The sequence below is a fragment of the Bison bison genome, unplaced genomic scaffold (genome assembly GCF_000754665.1).
Source record: "Bison bison bison isolate TAMUID 2011002044 unplaced genomic scaffold, Bison_UMD1.0 scf7180017864056, whole genome shotgun sequence".
Lineage (NCBI taxonomy): Eukaryota > Metazoa > Chordata > Mammalia > Artiodactyla > Bovidae > Bison > Bison bison.
Genome location: NW_011494628.1, coordinates 1,049,047 through 1,069,694, shown reverse-complemented (window position 1 = coordinate 1,069,694; position 20,648 = coordinate 1,049,047). Strand labels below are relative to the sequence as shown.

Genomic DNA, 20,648 nt, shown 5'->3' with positions numbered 1-20,648 from the left:
CAGTGGCAAATAGATTCCAACATGTGAACTTTGAGGCAACACAACATTTAGTCCATAACAGATCCCATAAGCAGACAGGAGTGCCAGCATTGTGCCAGGAGTGACTATATGGAATGATGATGCAACAGGCAATTTCACAAGAGAGTCTTTTCCCTCAATGGGGAAAGGAGTGGAACCCTCAATAGTAGCAAAACTGCCTTTTCAGCAACCTGTGTGCACATGTGACTCAGGAGCAAATGAGGACTGCCCACCAAATCCTCAGCACTTGGAAACAACTCCAGAGAAGGGGATAGAGGGAATCCTGAATTGACAGAGATTGTTTCTTAAGCAGCAGCAGAACAGGAAATCAAAAGAGAAATTGAACGGAATCACAGAAAGATAGAGTTCTATTTCTTATACATCTGAAAGGTATCACTGTGTTTCTAAGAGGAATCACAAGCGGGTGGTGAGGGATAGGGATCATCATTTAAACACTTAAATTAGAATTTCCCACAGTCCTGGGTATTCCCTGGAGGTCCAGTGGTTAGGACTGCAGGGGGCATAGGTTCAATCCCTGGTCAAGAAACTAAGATCCTTGTAAACACTGCAAGGTGGCCAAAAGAAGTCCCACAGTCCCTGAGGAGAAACTGAAAGTGCAAATGGAAAATTCCATTAAATTAGCATAAAAAGCTAACTTTTAAAGGTGCAGGTTGGAAAATCTAATCTGCTCCAATAATTCCAAGATGGAGTTCACCAATTCCTTCTTCACCTGTAGGCCACGCATAAGCACCATATACATAAATGAACTCCAGATTAAACATGACAGCAGGCAGTTATGTTTTCCTAAACAGAACCAGATCAAACATAACTGACTCCAAAAGTTGCCCAACACAGATAAACAAAACAAGGTCTCTAGACAGTCCTGCTCAGCAGATTCCTCCTTCATTTCCTCTCCTTGCACAGCACAGGCTCAACTCTGCAGCTTCCCTTAGTCTTTCCCTACCCCCTTTGTCAGAAACTGGCCTCCATTACTCAGAGCTTTCTCCTAAGAGAAGCAAAGCTGGCTCTACCTAGAAGGAAGCAAGCAGAAGAAGGGTCAGAGAACCCAAAAGAAGGATCAGAAAATATGCTCAACATCACTAATCACTGAGTGAGTGAAGTCGCTCAGTCGTGTCCAACTCTTTGCGACCCCATAGATTGTAGCCTACCAGGCTCCTCCCTCCATGGGATTCTCCAGGCAAGAGTACTGGAGTGGGTTGCCATTTCCTTCTCCAGGGGATCTTCCCAACCCAGGGATTGGACCCGGGTCTCCGGACCTGGATCTCCTGCATACCAGGCAGATGCTTTAACCTCTGAGCCACCAGGGAAGCCCTGGTGGTGCTAATCACTAGGGAAATGCAAATCAAAACCACAATGAGAACACTTCACATCCATCAGGATGGCTATTACAGAAAGTAAGGAAGGGATGGAGGAAAGAAGGAAGAAGGAGAAAGGAGAGAGAAAGGAGGGAGAGAGGAAGAAGGAGGGGGGAGGAAAGAGAAAGAAAGAAAAAAGGGAGGGAGGAAGGAAAGGAGAAAGGAAGAGGGAAAGAAAACAGCAAGTGTTGGCAAGGATGTGGAGAAATAGAAACTTCTGAGCATTGTTGGTGGAAAAATGTGAAATGTGCAGCTGCTGTGAAAAATGGTATGAAAAATTAAAAACTGAACTGCCATATGATTCATCAATTGTATTTCTGGATATGTTACCCCAGAGAAATAAGAGTAAGGACTCAAAGAGATACGTGCACATCTGTGTTCACTGTAGCATTATTCACAACCACAAAAATGTGGGAGCAACCCAGGCGTCCATCAACTGAGGAAGGGGTAAAGAAAATGTAGTGCATACACACAGCGGAATATGAGTCAGCCTTAAAAAGGGTTAGGTTGAATTCCGCCTTGAGAGGGAAATTTCAACTTATGTAGCAATGTGGATGAACTCTGAAGACATGCTAAGTGAAACAAGGCAGGACAAGTACTGTACAATTCCACCAGCTGCTGCTGCTGCTGCTAAGTCGCTTAAGTCGTGTCCGACCCTGTGTGACCCATACATGGCAGCCCACCAGGCTCCCCCGTCCCTGGTATTCTCCAGGCAAGAACACTGGAGTGAGTTGTCATTTCCTTCTCCAATGCAAGAAAGTGAAAAGTGAAAGTGAAGTCACTCAGTCATATCTGACTCTTAGCAACCCCATGGACTGCAGCCTACCAGGCTTCTGCATCCATGGGATTTTCCAGGCAAGAGTACTGGAGTGGGTTGCCATTGCCGTCTCCAGAGTGGACCGAAGGTAGCCATATTCCTAGACACAGAAAGTAGAATGGTGGTTGCCAGGTTTGGGATTCCCAGCTGTCTCAGTGGTTTAAAAAAAAAAAAATCAGCCAATTCAGGAGAATCAAGAGATGCAGGTTCAATCCAGGGGTCAGGAAGATCCCCTGGAGCAGGAAAAGGCAAGCCACTCCAGTATTCTTGCCTGGAGAATCCCATGGAAGGAGGAGCCGGGCAGGCTACAGTGCACAGGGTTGCAGAGAGTCAGACACGACTGAGCACACACATACTCCACAGGAGTGTTTACTGGGTGCAGAGTTTTAGTTTTGGAGATGGGTGATGGTAATGGTTGACAGCAGTGTGAGTGTATTATTGTCACTGAACTGTGTGCTTTAAAAACAAACACCGTTAAAATGATGAGAAAAGAAGAACTAGGAGGAAGGGAGGAGGGATGGGAGAGGAAAACAGGAGCCAGAGTTGGAGGAAGGCCCCTCCCAGGTAAACCGAACGGAAACAGGAACACACACTAGACTGGATTTGGCACGTGGAGAGCTAGAGTGAAATTTCCTTTTCGGTGCGCTGAGCGCACCGGGGAGCTGAGCCCAAAGGAGCTCTAGAGATCTGACTTCAGGCAGTTCTCGGTATGGCACCAAGCTAAGGCCCGCACTCCCCTCCTCCGTGGAGCGGGGCGGGCGGGGGTGAGGGGGCTTCCAAGGCCTCAGTGCAGAAGTCAGGGAAAGCCGGGGGCCTGCAGTGACCACTTCAAGCGTCAGGGCGTATCCGAATTGCCACTCCCTCCATAAAGGCCGTTCTGATGTCCCCCAAACCATGCATTCTCAGCGCGGGCCCTAGCCTCCCCCTCCACCCAAAGAGGGCAAACAGTGGTTCTTGCAGGTGGAAAAATCTTTCCATGCACCAAGCACAGAAGTGCATATGGCAAATTCACACCGCGGATCTGTGGTGTCATAATTTGGGAGGGTGTTGGTGGTTGGGGGCAAAATCCATGTTCCTCTCAGCTCCGGCGAGGGAGCACGGGCGACCTCACTCGGTCCAGCCCCTGCGTCCAGGCGCCCTGTCGCCGGGGTCGCGGTCACGGTCACCGCGCGCGGCCGCCACCTTCCCGCGCGAACAGGGAGAGGGAAGGGGGCGCGGCCGACCCCCGAGCCGCCGGGGCGGGGCCGGCTCCGATTCCGGGGGGCGGGGCCAGATGCAGGGGGCGGGGCCATGGCCCGCTCCGGGGGGCGGGGTCTGCGGGCGGCGCCCTGCCCCCCGAGGAGCCCCCGCGGCTCCGCCCGAATGTCCGCCTGCCGCCCGGCTCCTCCCGCCGCCTCCTCGGCGCGCTTCTCCGAGGTGCCCGCGAGGCAACGCCCCAGGCAGCTAGGGAGCCCCTGCGGCCGCGGAAATCTGTACACACCGCAGCGCAGCCCTGATAGCTGGGTCTCTGTGGCGCAATCGGTTAGCGCGTTCGGCTGTTAACCGAAAGGTTGGTGGTTCGAGCCCACCCAGGGACGGTGGCGTTTTGTTTTTCCTCTATGGAAAAATTCATTTTAAAACGGCAACAGGGAGATTTTTTTAATGGAGCGATACTGCGACGCTTCTAGGACAGAGGAAGACGACGTCCAGTTAATGGTGTTCGGTGCCGGTGAATCCGAGAGCGAAGCTGCTGCGGCGTGGTTTGCTCATTCTAGTTCAAACGAGTATGTGCGGGAAACGTGCACCCATGGTCCAGGAGACCTGCCCGACCTTGTTCATCAACAGCAGACACTGCAATGGCAAAAACAAACCCCAAACACGCAATTGCTCATTGGCAGGTGAATGAATAAATAACCATTGGTTTCCCTAGGAAAACCTGATACCACCCGAAAGGCAAAGTGGTTATGCAATTTTGCCTTACGTGCAGCCAGAAAGATTGGAGGAGCCGTGCAGATGCAAACAGGCAAGAGGAGACATCTCAGACTGTGGAGGCACAATTCATCCCAAGCCACTGTGGGCTGAATTAAGCTGTGCTCTATCTAGCTTTTGGACCCAGGACTTCAATCTAGGCAAAGGCCTTAACTGTTCACTTTGTTTAGACTCCCAGCAGAATTTTTGCTGAAATTAGAAAGTGTAGAGGTTCCTGTTAAAAAATCTCAAACGACGTGTTTTCAACTCATCGCACAGAAGACGCAAATATTTTTCAAGCAGACGATTAACACACGATTTCCTATTTTTTTCTGATTTTATTGAGAAGTAATTGACATTAACACTGTATACATACGATTTTCTATAAAGATAGGGAACCACATGACAATATGATAACATGAGGCTGTAATTCATTCCTGCCAAGACTGAGGTCACCTGGTGCTCAGTAGGTAGGTGCTTTTTCTCTGGGATGTACCTACCATGAATAGACTTTAGAGACCCAGAAGAAGGAACTGTTAAACTATCTGACTAGGGTGTCTCTTAGGGAATGCTTTGACGAATGCTGGCTGACAACTATTTATCAAGTTACTGTCGATGATAAAATATCCCCCACTGCCTTGTTGGGAGCCCTCAGGAAGAAGACACGACACTGCACTTTTGGTGGCATTCCAGACAGAATAACAGTAGCCCGTCCCCCAACCCCTACCCCCGCCCCACCCAAATGTTCTTAGCTAGGAGCCTTTCTGAAGCTCCTGGCAATTCCAGACTTTCCATGTACACTTCAGGATGGCTTACAGTGGAAACAAGAGAATGGGGGGTGGAGGTGGAATTATGTCATAAGATCATTTACAGACTGTTCAAATTGAGTCTCACATTTCAAGATGAAGAAGCTGTAATATTTTGTTAACTGAAGTGACGGATCCTTCCCTTTGAAGCTGAGTATATTTACACTAGGCTCTAAGCTCCTTGAAGGAAGAGACCATATTAATGATCATTTTAGGATCCAGAGGATTCCCTTCACCCTGTTTCCGAATGAAACCTTTTAGAGGTTATAAGCACTTAACCAGGAGTTCTTTGAAAGGTCCAGTCTGCCTTACACCCTCTTCCTGGCCAGATGTCTGTCCATCTGCCCAGCGTGCCCTTCCCCATCTCTGCTTACTTGGGTCACATCTGCTGAGAAGCTACCCCTGGGGAAGCCTCCCCAACACTGCTTCCATTTGATATAGATGCCCGTCCTCCGCGATTCATCATAGCACCCTGCAACCAGGGAGTTACTTGTCCCCTAAAAGGGACTGTGATCTCTTTAGAGGAGGAACCATGCCTTTATTCACACTGCTCGCTCACCTAGCACAGGCCTGTCCCATGGCACACACTCAGGACCAGAGCCATCCCTGCCTTCCTGGGTATGTGGTTCACAGAGGCCAACAGTCACATAAAAATGCATATGACCAAGGGTCAGCATGAGGAACACAGAAAAATGTCCCCTGGCCCTGAAGAAAGAAGGCAACTTAGATGGGCTGAACTGTCTTCATGGAGGACTTGAAATGACCCTGAAAGATCTGGACAAGGCACAAGGCAGGGGAGGGACATTTTAGGCTGGGGAGATTTCAGGACAAGATGAGGGGGTGGGCGGGGGTTGTGGGTGGACTATGTGTACTTAGGGTTCAGTGAAAATGTTCTTAGCTTGCGAAAGGGCCCTGAAGACTGAGGGAAGAGGCTGGGCTTGACTCTGTAAAGGAGTCACTGTTAAAGGTTTCTGTTTTAGGACAGAAGGAAATCTATTTTTGGTGGCCAGGCTGACAATAGCATCAATAAGAAATAAGAGATCAGAGGACAGTTGAGACACACTTATATTTCAAAAGAGCAGCAGTGAGGCTCTGGGCTAAGGTGAGTAAAGGAAAGAAGGCATGGATGAATTCAAGGGAAGACTGGTTGAAACTTTGGGACGGAAACAGGAGGGAAGTGTGAGGGTGAAGCCCACATTTAAAGCTTGTTGTGTTCAGACCCTAAGTCATGTCTGACTCTTTGTGACTCCATGGACTGCAGCACACCATGCTTCCCTGTCCTTCACTATCTCTTTGAGTTTGCTCAGACTCATATCCATTGAGTCGGTGATGCCATCCAACCATCTCATCCTCTGTCATCCCCTTCTCCTCTTGCCTTCAATCTTTCCCAGCATCAGGGTCTTTTACAGTGAGTTGGTTCCTTGCATCAAGTGGCCAAAGTATTGGAGCTCCAGCTTCAGCATCAGTCCTTCCAATGAATATTCAAAGTTGATTTCCTTTAGGGTTAAAGCCTGAGGGACCCAGAAAAATGGTGATGCCTTTGCTTGATGTGGGACTTTGGAGGATTCTTAAAGAAAACTTGAAATTCAAAAAATTATAAATTGTCCATATTTTTAGCTTATCTAACCTGTGGTCAGTTCTCCACCATGGAGTTCATTGAGAACCTAGTCTCAGAAACAACCATTTTTTTTTTTAAAGTTTAACTTCATTTTAAGTTAAACTTCATTTATTTAAGATGCGCTTCCCTGATGGCTCAGCTGGTAAAGAATCTGCCTGCAATGCAGGAGACCTGGGTTTGATCCCTGGGTTGGGAAGATCCCCTGGAGAAGGGAAAGGCCACCTGCTCCAGTATTCTGGCCTGGAGAATTCCATGGTCTGTGTAGTCCATGGGGTCACAAAGAGTCGGACACGGCTGAGCGACTTGCACTTTCATTTATTTAAGAGTTTCCAGCGAACCACTTGGGGTTTCACAGAGCCCTATGAAAATCTGAATGGGAAGCTAAAGCTCTTCTCCCCAGAATGTACACATTCACTGATAAATTTTTATGTACAGCGTCCTAGGGAGTCACAGAGCCTCTGGAGCAGGTTCTTGGCCCTGTTTTGTACTTTATCCAATATGTATTCTAATTACTGATAAAAGTCATAAAGCATGTCAAATCCAAAGTGTTTAGATATGGAAAAGTTACTAAACTTAAGATTTTAAGATAACACAAAGAACTAGAAGAATCTAATAGTATTGACAAGTCACAAAGAGAAGCCAGTTCCCTTTTTTTCCTTGCTGACAAATTAAGTACATTTGTAAAATTAGTAATAAAGGACTTGAGACAAAAAGAGCTGCCTGGAGGTTTTAACACTTAATGTTTTATTGTTGGGGCTTCCCAGATGGCTCAGGGGTAAAGAATCTGCCTGCCAATGCAGGAGATGCGGGTTCGATCCCAGGGTCAGGAAGATCCCCTGGAGGAGGGCATGGTGACCCACTCCAGTATTCTTGCCGGGGAAATTCCATGGACAGAGGAGCCTGGTGGGCTACCTACAGTCCATAGGGTCACAAAGAGTCGGACATGACTGAGCATGCATGCTCTATTGTTAACACTCTGGAACCACTGGACGTACTCTGTGAAGGGCTTTAATGTACTGATGTTTTCAGGGTCCCTTCTGTAGGGATTTATACCATCACCAGATACCAATTTACATTTCTTTCCTTGGGAGTTAATGACTCCCAGCAAACTGTCGTATTTGCTATCATGAGTCACCCTCTCATAGGAATTGAGCCTTTTTTTTTTTTTTTTGCAGTAAAAACAAACCAAAAACTATTGTCTGTCAAAGATGACTCAAACTAGTTATTCTGAAACAAGTAAATCAAATACACACTTTAAAATAAGGAGATACTCAACTGCCTTAGTAATAAGCTGAAAAAGTAGAGCATAGATTATTATATGTACATGTTGAGTGTAATGATAGTTTGTGTTTAATTATCTAATATATTCACTTGTACTAGCATATATAGGCTGACCTGATAATTGGAATTCAGTATAGTACTAGTACAGAGGTGACAATCTGCAATGGATAAGAACTCAATATAGAATTAAAGATTTAAAGATAGAATTTTTCTATTAATGACCATCCACAGAGATGCTTTATGCTAACGACAAGGTCTGTATCCGTGGGACTCTAGATTACAACTCAAACATTTTGCCATCCTTCTGAATAGGCCTGGCTTATGTCATCTTGGGCCTTGGGGGAGCTTTAAATATCAGGTGAGCTGTAGACACACTTGAACTTCTCAGCATATTTAGATCGTCTCTGCCTCCAAACCCAGTGGGAAGGTTATAATAGAGAAAAGTGGCAAGAAGGGTGCTTGACCCAGCTATTAAGTGCCTGCAGTAACTAAACAGAAAACGCATTTTCATTTTGAGATTTGAAGTATTTCATAGGAGCCTCTTTTCTCCCAATGACCTCTTGCTTCTTGGTTACATTTAATCTCTTGATTAAACTTCTCCAGTACCAGATTCCTTGTCACTTTGGCACTTGGCTGTTGTGAAGAAGTTATTTATATAAGTGCCTTTTGGGGGTCTGCTTTACTCAGAAATGTCCTGGTGTGCCTGTCAGCCACCTGTGTCTCTTCTGTGCTTCTTGAGGGAACATGGATGGGAGAAAGGGGGGTGAGGATCTCCTGGAGGCAAAAAGCAAGAGGGCCAGAAAGACAGTCTACCATTTAGATGCCTTTACCACCTACAGATAGCAACCCACTCCAGTATTCTTGCCTAGAAAATCCCATGGACGGAGGAGCCTGGTGTCCATGGGGTCGCAGAGTCAGACACGACTGAGGGACTTCACTTTCACTTCACTTTTACCACCTACAGAGACTATCCACACACCACCTTGGCCTCCTGGTTCCTATGTCTCCTCACTTGTCCTCAGCTCCTGACCCAACCTTGGCCTTGCACCTCCCTTGTCATCCTTCAGACCCTGTCATCACAGATCAGTGCACTGTGTCTGAAAGCTCAGGTTCAAGCATACCACTTTCTACCCAGCTTACTTCCTCCATGAGTCCCACTCCAGCATCCTCTGAACCCACCTCCAGTCCATGGAGGTCTGCCACCACTTTTTGAATGACCATCCCTTATCCCATGTCCCTCCTAACCCTCCCTCCTTATCCTTTACTATAATCATTTTCTTGCCTAAAACCTGAACTCCTTTCTCTTCTGTGTCGTTTGTCTGACAAAGCCTCTAACTTTAGCTAACTCTAACTTCCCATCTATTCTCAGTCCTGCACCCGAGCCGCACACATGGTTGGAGAAAAATAAACAACCATTTTAGCTGGTCTCAGTAGAGTTTACAACCGTAGACTTCTGGAGGGTTCTGAGCACTGCCTAGCGAGCCTACTGCATGGTCCTGTTCATTTAGCACTGGAGACTCAAATCTTTTTCCATCTTTGACTCTCTCTCCCCTCAGGCCCACAGTTTTTCCTTTCTTGAGAAAAGAATCACAAGACCCTCCTTATCCCCTAATCTTCAAATCTTCTGATGACAGTACCTATATACTTTGTTTTCCCTGGTACTAAAATGGATAAACTCTTCTAGCTCTTAGGGTCACACCCTCTTCTGGTCTTGGATCTCATCCCAGAGAAATCTGCTCCTGCAATTGTCCCTTCTCTCATTTACAACATCCATTTGTCTTTCTGGAACCCTTGGGCTATCACTTAAACATGTGATAACATCTCCCATCTTAAAAACATGAAAAACCTTGACCTTGCATCATTCCCCTACCAGGTGTCAAGCAAATGGTCCAAAAGAATGGGATGTGTATCTGCCCTTTCTCACCATCCCTTCTCGCTTGAACCCATTCACTCTTGTCCTCACAGCTGCACTGAACTGTCCTGGCTAAGTTACCAAGGGCGTCCCTGGTGCCGAGGCCAACGTCAAGTCTCGGTCTTCGTGTTTCTCTACTGCTCGGCGGCACCTGGCCAGTGGGCAGCCTTCCCCTGACAGCTCTTCCCTTGATTTTCAGGACACCACTCATCTGGTTTTCCTCTTAACTGCCCTCTTCTTTCCCCAGAGCTGTTTTAACTCCCTCAATGACCCCACCTGCCAGGTGGTGCTGGTGGTAAAGAACCTGCCTGCCAATGCAGCAGACCTAAGAGACGTGGGGTCAATCCCTGGGTTGGTTGGGAAGATCCCCTAGAGGAGGGCATGGCAACCCACTCCAGTATTCTTGCCTGGAGAATCCCATGGACAGAGGAGCCTGGGGGGCTGCAGTCCATAGGGTTGCAGAGTCGGACATGACTGAATCGACTTAGCAGGCACGCACTACATCATGGAATCAAATAGGATCCGTGCACTCGCCATTCTAGATGGGTCTCTCCAGCAGTCCCCTCTCGAGCCCCAGTGCTGTAGATCCACTTCCCTATTCTCCCCACTTGGAAGTCTAATAGGTATCTTACACTTAACGCATCCAATTTTATTTTTTTTAGCATCCAAAATCTTTTTAATAACAAAGTAGAGTCAGGGGTTGGAGAAGGAAACGGCAACCCACTCCAGTATTCTTGCCTGGAAAATCCCATGGATGGAGGAGACTGGTTGGCTGCAATCCATGGGGTAGCGAAGAGTCGGACACGACTGAGCGGCTTCACTTTCACTTTTCACTTTCATGCATTGGAGAAGGAAATGGCAATCCACTCGTGTTCTTGCCTGGAGACTCCCAGGGATGGGGGAGCCTGGTGGGCTGCTGTCTATGGGGTCACACAGAGTTGGACACGACTGAAGCGACTTAGCAGCAGCAGCAGCAGAGTCAAGGGTTAGTTCTTGTAGCCACGGTTGGCCTCTGGTGCACTCGAACTTCCCGCCCTTGGAGTGTACAAAGGGTTTGGTGTGGCTATGCAGGGTTCCTGAGGCCTTGCCGAAATGCCTGTACACCTCTCCCCGCCCTTGAGAAGACCAGAAAGGAGGACAGTGCCACAGCCCTTGGGGGGAGTCCAGGGCCAGCTGGTCGAAGGTGAGGATCTTGCTCCCTGGCCTTGATACGACTCCGGGTGCAGCTGCTCACTCACAGAGCATACACCTTGTTTGTGCACTTCCTGGATATGCGCATCAGTGATTATAGTTCCCACCATCACAGATGTTTTGCCTTCCCAGCTAGGAAACCCTATCTTCTGATCACCCAGGAAAGGGAACGCATCCAAAATTGAATAAATTCTTTCCTTTAAAGGTTTTCCTTCCTGAGTCTGTCCCATCTCAGTAGACAGAACCACCCATGTGTTTGTTCAGGCAACGAAATCTGAGCTCCCTCTTTGCATCCTCTTTCTACCCTGCAGTCAACCATCAAGTTGACCTGCTGGCTCCACCTCTGAAATGCAACAGTGGTCCAGCTGTTTATCACCTCCACAGCTGTCTGAACTGAGACTGTCACAAACTAGCACTTCCATTCTGACAACCCCAGTGATCTTTTAAAACCTCTTGACTAGATTGTGTCATTCCCTTGTTTGGAAACTTCTGGTGGCTTCCTGTTATTTTCGGGAACCATATGTGATCTGGTTTCTGCCAACCTCTTTAACCCGATGTTCTAATTCTCCTTTCCTTGCTCACTGTTCACACTGGCCTCTTCCCTGTTCTCAACCATGCCAAGCACCCTCACACCTCAGGGCTTCGTTCTTCCTAGATAATGCCCTTCATTCAGTCACATGGTCAATTCCTTAACTTCACTGAAGGACCTGTTCAAATGTCACCCCCCTTCCAAGTCCACCTGGTCTAAAATAATCTGCCCATCACTTTTCTCCATAGCATTTAGTACCATCTGACATTTATCAATTATTAGCCTGTATTTGTGAATTTGCCTACTTGCTAAAATTTGTAACCCTCAAAGTCAACACCTGCAAGTGCTTTTGTGGTCATCTGTGGATGTGTACACAGCACTGAAACATCTGAGTCCCTTACAGAACATCTGGTCTGTGCCACAAGGTCTTCAATGTGCGGTACAGATCACTTGGCGTGAACTGAACATGCTCATGTACATCTTAGATAGGACCAGACTTCAAGGACTGCTGGCATGGACCCAACATCTTATGGACATCTTTTGTGCTTTTTGTTGGTTATTTTGTGGTTTAAAATAGCCCTGAAGCGTGGTACTCAAGTCCTATCTCCTGTTCCCAAGCTCAAGGAAGGTGTGATGTGCCTTATGGAGGAAAATATGTGTGCAGGATAAGCTCCATTCAGGCACTGTTGGCCTGTGTTCAACGTTAGTGAAGCAATAATATCTATTACATAAGGTATCTTTAAATAGAAAGACACAAAAAACATCATTTGTTGATCAAATGATGAAGATGTTGTGAGCAGAGGTTCACAGGAACCTAACTGTACTCCCGCCAGGAGCAGTGGTTTAGTAATTGCTAATGCAGTGTTCACGGCAACTTTATAGAACTACCAAACAGCAAGAGTCAACCACATCCATTTCCTATTACCACCTAACATTATACATTTACCTTCTTGTTTAAAAGGCAATGACTGAAAGGCAAGAATTTCCTTTTATTATTTTTTTTTTATTGCCTTATATCAGCTTTATAACAATGCTTGACATTCAGCAGAAACCTAGAAATATTTGAGTGAATAAAACAAGTGAAGGATGGATAAGCAATGCCTCAAAGACACTCAAATGGCTAAGAGTTACAGTAAATATTCAGCCACACTAGTCATCATGGAAATGTAACCAAAATGAGCCAAGGTTCTCCTCCCCTGACCAATGCTACTTCCTAGTGCTGATGAGGATTCAGCAAAACGACTCAAGACATTATTAAAAGACCAAAAATAAAAGTGCATATTCTTTGACCCAGCAATTCCACTCCCAGAAAATAAAACCTGGATCTGTGAAAAATTTTTGTCAATAGGTATAATTAACAATAACAAAACAGTACAAATCACTTCAAAATATAAATTGATGAAACAGTGGTAATACAATGTAACATTACGTAGCTATCCAAAAGGTGTCAAAAACTAAAGACGGAAAAAATGCTCATTAAACATGAACACAGATCATTAACAAACAGGTACGACAGAAGCTTTTATTTCTTAAAAGTCTAAATGCATAAAAACATGAAAATGTCTGCAGTAGTTATTATCACTACATGTTAAGATGAATACTCTGAAATCTTGGTGTTCTCTTGTATTTTCCCAGTTTTTCCTTATAATAAACATGTCACTTTTGTAATCAGAAAAAAGGGAAGGGAGGGAGGTTTGGAAGTAAATTTGATGAATCAATTCTGAAGTTCTGAGTCCCTAGCAAAGTATTCTTTCCCCAAGATGGCCACCCTTATACCTTAGTAATTCTGCTACTAATTCAAATTAATACAGCAGGAGGTGCTGTTTGGTCACCCAAAGTTTAAATGAAGCTACAAGTTCATATAAGGAACCTTATATGTTCATATAGAACATATAAATTCAGTACCTCTTATTGTTGTAGTAACCACTCTACTCATTCCCAGCTCTACAACTTATTAGCTCAATGGCGTTTCCTTAACTGTTAAAGGTGATAAGAGTACTTTGCTCATAGGAACGTTGAGGTTTAAATGAATTAACATTTCATTTATAATAGAACCCAACATATGCAAGCCTTACATGTACTGGCTATTTCTGCCAAAACATAACTGTTAGATGGTGTGTTCCACTTTGGCTACAGAAATAAGTATCTTAGGGGAGAAAGAAAGATGATACTTATAATCTCTTAGCACATCAACACAAAAATACATTACTTTTTCCTTTTATAGATCGTTTTTTGATCACAGCATTATGCAACATTCTAGTTATGAGTTTCCTGCCATCTTTTTTAAGGAGAGAGAGGGGAGACAAATTATATGGGGGGGGAAGTTTACATTCTATACCACTCTACTGGTATAAGAAACACGCTTAGGCTCTTATCTAAGACCACAGCACCACTAGCAAAAACAGTCACATGCTCACATACCATATACAGACACTTAAGTTTGTATCAACTAGTGTTTCTCCTGAACCAACGAAACTAAAATTTGAAATGTAGAAATTTAGTATACCCAACTGTAAAACTGCTAGAAACTATACACTACTTTTCATTTTTAACATTTTCAAATCCTCATTCACCTACAACCACAAAATGAAGCCAAAAAGGAGAACACATTCATCATTATTTAAACTTATGAAACACAGGCTTCATGGGCATGCTGCTGCTACTGCCAAGTCGCTTCAGTCATGTCCGACGCTCTGCAACCCCATGACTGTAGCCCGCCAGGCTCCTCTGTCCAAGGGATTCTCCAGGTAAGAATACTGGAGAGGCAAAACCTTCAGTAGCTTACATTTTGTTCATGACAAGGCCAGTGTGTCAAACACTACCTAGAAATACAGTAAATTTTTCCAATAGTAGTAATAAATATTAAACTAAAAAGAGCCAAAAGCACTCAACAATTCTCAAACAGATATTCATCAAAATGAGGTAAGTCTAATGTGTCATTTGCTAAAGAATTTAATGCTGAAGCAGAAAAAAACTCATCAAAAATATCAGTCTTCATGGGACTTTCCAAGTTCAATGTTCTAATAAAGGCATTATTTGTGAGTGAATCTGGCTGAAGTTCACTCTGATTTTTCTTGGGGCTGCAGTAATTATGCTCCTGCCTCAGATGTGTGTTGTGGGCAATACTGTTTAATTCATTGGGAACTGGTGCCGGGATGTGACTATCTCCCATTTCTAAATACCTGAAGTCAGCCTCCCCGTTTTCTGAGAGCTCTGTTGAACCAACAGTGGCCGGGGACAGTAATTCTGCTAGAATTTCTTCATGCGTCTGACCACCGTATGGGGAAACACCGGGAACTGTGGCACACCCTGATTTATTATCGGCAATGTCAATTTGACGCTGCAGTTCTTGTAGCAAGCCTTCTATTGACTCACTGTCATTTGGAGACCCACAATGGGACACCTGTTCCGAAGGTTCACTTGGAAGTGTTCCGTTTTGGGGGGAAGACATCAGAGAGGCTAATTTCTTCTTTTTTGCCTTAAGTTTTTTAAGAAGTTTTAGACGGAGTTTATGAATCTGACCCTCAATTGTGTCTCCATGGTTTGGTGAAGAAACACCATTTTCATTTCCATGAGAATTGTGGTTGAGGTAAGCTCCACAGGAGGCACTTTCACATCTCTTCCAAACTTCCGAATCACCAGTGCCATCAGCACGGGGAGGGGAAGCTGTGCTGGTTGGTGACTGATGGCTTGGAGGAGAGTTACTCAGCAGAGGCGGCTTAGCTGCCCTCCTGTGAGCTTTCCTGGAGGCCTGGCTGGCCTTTTGTCTTGAACCTTTAGTTTGAAAGCCACCAAAATTACTTGCCCCCTTAACTGAAGGCTGCAAATCAGTCACAGTGTTTCTGTTATGAGCTGAAACACAAGAGGGCATAAAAGAAACACCCTTGCTTAATAAGCCTTTAACCCAACTTCCCACAAATGGTTTCTTCTGATTCTCTTTCAGAGGTGGATTCTGTAACGGCTTAGCTGTTACAGTTTGAGAAAATGCTGTGGTTTCTTTTTCCTTCCAATCAGATACCTGAGATGTAACATGTTGTTCTGGATTTAACTTCTCCGTTTCTGCTACAAGAAATTGTTTCAGTGAAGCATTCCTCTCTAGGGCAACTGTACCCTCAGTGTCTACTGACTTTACTTGCTGTATAAGGCCACCAGCCTGAGTGTCATTAACAGGCTGAGTAACTGCAGTATCTTCTGTAGACACCTGTACTGATGGCATAGTTAAGAGTTGGGATGAAAAGCTTAAATCTGGCTGGTTGTGGGTAAGCTTGTCCTCGCATGGGGCCACTAAAAGAGCTATGAGTGGCTCCTCTGACTGCAAAGTGTTTGCTTCAACAACCCCTGCATTTTCTGCCACAGGTTTGTGTTCTAATAAGAAACCTTCAGAGTTGGACTGTACTTCTTCAAGTGTCAAGGGTAAGATACCACTGTCAAATGAACCTTTCAGATTTGGAAGGGAATGACGTCCAGGAGCTACGGCTTCATCCTGTGAGAGGGTATTAGGAACCATGGACACATCTGTGGGGTGCGTTCCTGAAGACGGTTCAGCTGAGGCAGCTTCGCCTGCAGAGCATGCTGCTGGAAACACTTGCTTCTCGTCGCCGAAAGCATACTGGTCACTAGTCTTTTTAAGTGGATGGCAGGCAGGTGCTTTATCTGTCATCTGGGATGTTTTTCTTTCCCAAATAACAATATGTATCTCCGAAGCAGGAACCTGAAATGTCTCATGCCTTTCAGAACACAGGCCTTTTAAGTCATCACATTCTAGCCAACTTCCTGGGGAATGGGGAGTGAAAGTGAGAGGTTAGACATTCAAACAGACCACTATTCTAGGTAACTTTCTTCTGGCTTTTTTAACTGCTATTATTACTGAATACCCACCAAAAGAGAACTTGAAAACATGGCCTTATCCTTATGTCACCATTTTTCTCTGCCGAATGTCAAGTCCTTGGATTTGGATAACAAGTTATGGACAAACATCCAGAAATGTGAAAAACTGAGGCAGTGTTTACTCTTTTCTAAAATGCTCATAAAAATCAAGACAGAAGTATCTTTAACTTCTGGAATTCAGAGTGCAGTATCACCTGATATATATAACAATATCAGAAAATAGATTTAAGTTTTTCATATATATGAATTTTCAAGATAAATGAAGCTTGTTACCTCAAGTACCAACATTTAATTTGATTATTTTATTGGGGGGGGGGCGGTTAGGAAAAAAATATAAGCTTAGGTTTTTGGGTGTCTGCTCTTATTTCTAAGCTCCTGTTTTCTCATTTGTCAAGTAGGGATGAGATGATCAATGACAGGGAAAGACATTAAATACCCCCTCTAAAACACCAAAAAAAAATCACAAACAAAACTATCTGCTAAATAAGTTTATATCGATACAGTCTTATAAACAATCCGAACCCAGTACTTCTTATCCTATACCATTAAAACTTTGAGAATATTTTCTTTGCCTAGGTCAGTGGATCTCTACCACAAACGTATGTTAGAACCATCTGATTACTATTTGGGCTGAACTCTCAGAGATTGATTCACTGCTCTAGAGAAGAGACAGGACATTTTTTATAAGCTAACCATACAATTTTTATATATTTGTCAAAGTTGGAAAACACCTAACCTCTTCTCTCTGAAGAGGATTTTTCATTCTCTAGAATGCAATTAGAAAACTAAAATTTTTTTTCAAATTTTTTTTAAGTTATTGAGAACTCTAATCCCCACCGTAAATTCTGAAGTAGGGTAAAACTTTAAGGTAATATCTGTATTTATGAGTTTCCTTTTGCAAAGTGCTTTTATAAGTATATTGTGATATGTATCCAAACTATCCCCAGGAAGAACATTCAGTGAAAAACAGCAAACTATAAACCAATAGTAGTCTCTCACCTCAATCTCTGTTTAAAAAAGCATATGCATATGCATGTGTATACTCATAAACATGCTGATATGAACAAACAAAGGCAGCCATGAGGAGTGATTCTAAAGCAGGGTGATGGGGTAGAGGAGAGGGGTAGGGTTTTAACAGGCAAGGACAAGAAGAGAGAAAAGAATGTCAAGGCAATGTTTGTCTTAAAAGAACAACAAACTAGAGTTCAGTCCCCACGCCTATTATCATAAAAGAAAAACGTTTAAGCACTTACCATCAGCATCTAAAATCCATGTTACAAAATGATTATTTGCTTGGTACTGAATTACAGAAGTTACTTGATAAAGACAGCCTTCAGAATGAAATGAATAGCGCTGCAAGTCATTATGGGGTAAGCCTTCCACAAAGTGCAACATGAATACGAGAGAGACTCTGTAGGGGAGAAAGGCAAGAGAAGTCAAATGGATGTGATGCCATGTGTCTGGCTGCACAAAAGATGGTCTGAGGCAAGTGAGTCACGCATAACACTCCCAAGGCCAATTGCACTGCTTTTTCTTGAGAACCTCCAGATGTATGCCTTAATTAGAAAAGGAGAACTCATTTGAAGACGTGTGTAACAGTACACCCTTCTCAGAATGGTGTCAGTGACAGTTGGAGGCCATCATGTAGTAAAGCTCTAACACAGGCCATTAAACAAAACTTGCTCTGTAAGCTGCAACACTGCTTTGGCTTACAGAAAATCTCTTGAAAACTACTTCACAGAATCAAAAGAAAAAAATCTAGACCTTTGAGAATTTTCTTTGGTACCAAGTGCCCAAATTAACTGCTTTTTTGTTAGATGGGACAGGTAATATGTGAAACAAAATAATAAACCTAAAATATTCAAATAAACATTTTAAAAAATTGAATAAGCTAATAATTTGGCCTATTTCTCTGTTTTCTCAGGAAGTAGACAGACCCATCAAGTTAAAATTCTACTTACAAAAAGTTTATTTCTAAGGAAGTAGAAAAGAAAACATACTGGTTGACTTACTATAAACTTCAAAACATCTGTAATTTCAAAAATACATTACAGTAACATGACAAACCAGAGAACAGAACCCAGAATAGGCCTCAAATAACTAAATTTAACAGAACTTTCAGGATTTACAAAAAAATGCTGAATATCTCTTTTCCCAGGTATTGAAACAGATGTCAAAACTTACTTAGCTTATCAACATTTATTCAGCTGAAATAAACTTGAATCAGTGTCCAAAAATGTAGATTATCCAAACTGACAAGGGATAATTTGTAAATTATCCCTTGTCAATCTATTAGAGAATAATCTGGTCTTTATGTAACTATAAATAAAAAGTCCTGCAAACTGTCTATATCAATAAATTCTGTTTTTTGCCACACATTGATCTGCGATGCCACAAGTGTGGAGAATTTAAAAACTGTGAAGCGTTTAAGTGTTTAGAAAATTAATGGGCATTTGAAGAATTCGGAGAAAATTCACAATGCGTATATAACAAAGCAAATGAAAACACAATCAATAACTCCAAGAAAAATAAAGAGCTATGAAAGAGATGAAATATAACCACATATACTCCTTGGCAAGAGAAGGGATATATGTATACTCATAATAAACAATGAAGTACTGTTTTAACCAAAAAATGTAGTCACATTGGAAGGACACGGAGAGGTTAAACACAGGTGGGGCCCAGGTGATGGTGTGAGAGCCCCAGTCCTCAACTGTTTTAAAAGGTGGCAAAGGCACACTGTACTGAAATGTCAAAGAGAATGCTACCTTAAAGGTTTAAAGCAGATGCCTGGAAATGGACTAGAAGGAACGCTGTTCTTTTCTCCTTTTAGGTCTTGGCACTAGTAGATTAACTCAGATTTTGTTACTTGGGTGAAAATTAAACCTTTAGGAAAGGTTCTGAGGGATTTCTTGGCACATTCAAGGCCGTTGGGAAAAGGGAAGAGAAGGTTAATGTCACTGGTTCTTTACTACATCAAATGAAACCTCAAAACATGTCCTTTAGGCAGGGACAAAGTTACGGAGGAGGTACGTGTATGAGTGTATTAACAAAAAAGATAGAGAAACTGCCTAACGTGGAACTGCTGCTGCTGCTGCTAAGTCGCTTCAGTCGTGTCCGACTCTGTGCGACCCCAGAGACGGCAGCCCACCAGGCTCCCCCGTCCCTGGGATTCTCCAGGCAAGAACACTGGAGTGGGTTGCCACTTCCTTCTCCAATGCATCAGAGTGAAAAGTGAAGTCGCTCAGTCATGTCCGACTCTTCACGATCCCATGGACTGTAGCCACCAGGCTCTTCTGTCATGGATTTTCCAGGCAAGAGTACTGGAGTGGGGTACCACTGCCTTCTCTGAACATGGAACTGACCTGTGAGCTTTTATAGAGATGGAGCTTCTGATAATACAAAAAAGAAAATTCTAATCAGTCCGCCCACTGAGGAAAAACAGAAGGGTTGGTGATATATAATGAAGATATATCTGCTCAAGGGCAGCAGAAAGCTTACAGAAGAATGAAGAATTAGCACGCTGAAGTCTGGGAGAAGATGGAAACTCAGATAGATGAGCCTATGGCTCATTCTGAATCATCTTAGTTCTTGAAACCAGGTTAAGGAAATCCCAGAATTCTAATGACTCTAGGCACTTGATACAGGTGAGGAAAATGGAAGTTTAATACACTTAAAAGAGAGAGAAGACAAAGAAAAAAAGGAGGAGAGATAGTAGGTGTGGGGTCAGACAATTACCCTAAGTCAGCTCTGCAGTGGTGTGTCACCTGAACAGCTTACCAGAGCTCCTGACAGAGAGAAGCACTTTGGCAATTCATAAACCTATGCTAACTCAAACTTCTGAAAAGCAAGTTGCAGTCATCACTTTCAATACTACACATTGGGGAAAAAAAAAAAGTAAATCCACATTCACTTTGTTCTAAAAATAGTAAGGCAATTTAAACTCACTTTTCTAATACCATTTTTCTTATTTGTGACTTATTGTTGCAATTGTTACACGGACCAAAATGGGCAGCCTTAAGTGGGTGCCACTCAGGGATGACATTTGTAAAGGTGACCAGATTCTTCATACATCTATTAAGAAAAAAAAAGACATAATTTTGATTAAGTTAATAATCATTCATGTTACCTTAAATCAATGACTAAAACAGAAGGCACTTTCATTTATTCATACTTTCCTATTCCTGCAAATTTATGTCAATGTTCCTTCCTAACCCTACCCTAGTAAAGTTTTCTGTAAGGACGCTCCACATTAATTATCTATAG

At 43.7% G+C, this 20,648-nt stretch overlaps 1 protein-coding gene and 1 non-coding gene across 4 annotated transcripts in view; one reads left to right on the top strand and one right to left on the bottom strand.

Annotated features, from left to right (window-relative positions):
• Positions 1–3,714: 3,714 nt before the first annotated feature.
• Positions 3,715–3,788, top strand: TRNAN-GUU. The gene has a single exon. It is a non-coding gene; the product is annotated as a tRNA-Asn (tRNA).
• A 6,926-nt stretch (positions 3,789–10,714) lies between these two features.
• Positions 10,715–20,648, bottom strand: part of USPL1 (ubiquitin specific peptidase like 1) — a 28,364-nt gene continuing 18,430 nt past the window's right edge. Inside the window, exons 6-8 of one of the 3 annotated variants that reach the window (XM_010835902.1) lie at positions 20,331–20,456; positions 17,636–17,793; positions 10,715–16,268 (exon numbers count right to left, since the gene is read on the bottom strand). In XM_010835902.1, coding sequence (XP_010834204.1) covers positions 14,383–16,268; positions 17,636–17,793; positions 20,331–20,456 — 2,170 coding nt within the window. In that variant the 3' untranslated portion in view covers positions 10,715–14,382. Of the gene's footprint in view, positions 16,269–17,635; positions 17,794–20,330; positions 20,457–20,648 lie in introns of those variants that run through there. The other 2 variants (XM_010835901.1, XM_010835904.1) reach the window with 2 other exon arrangements.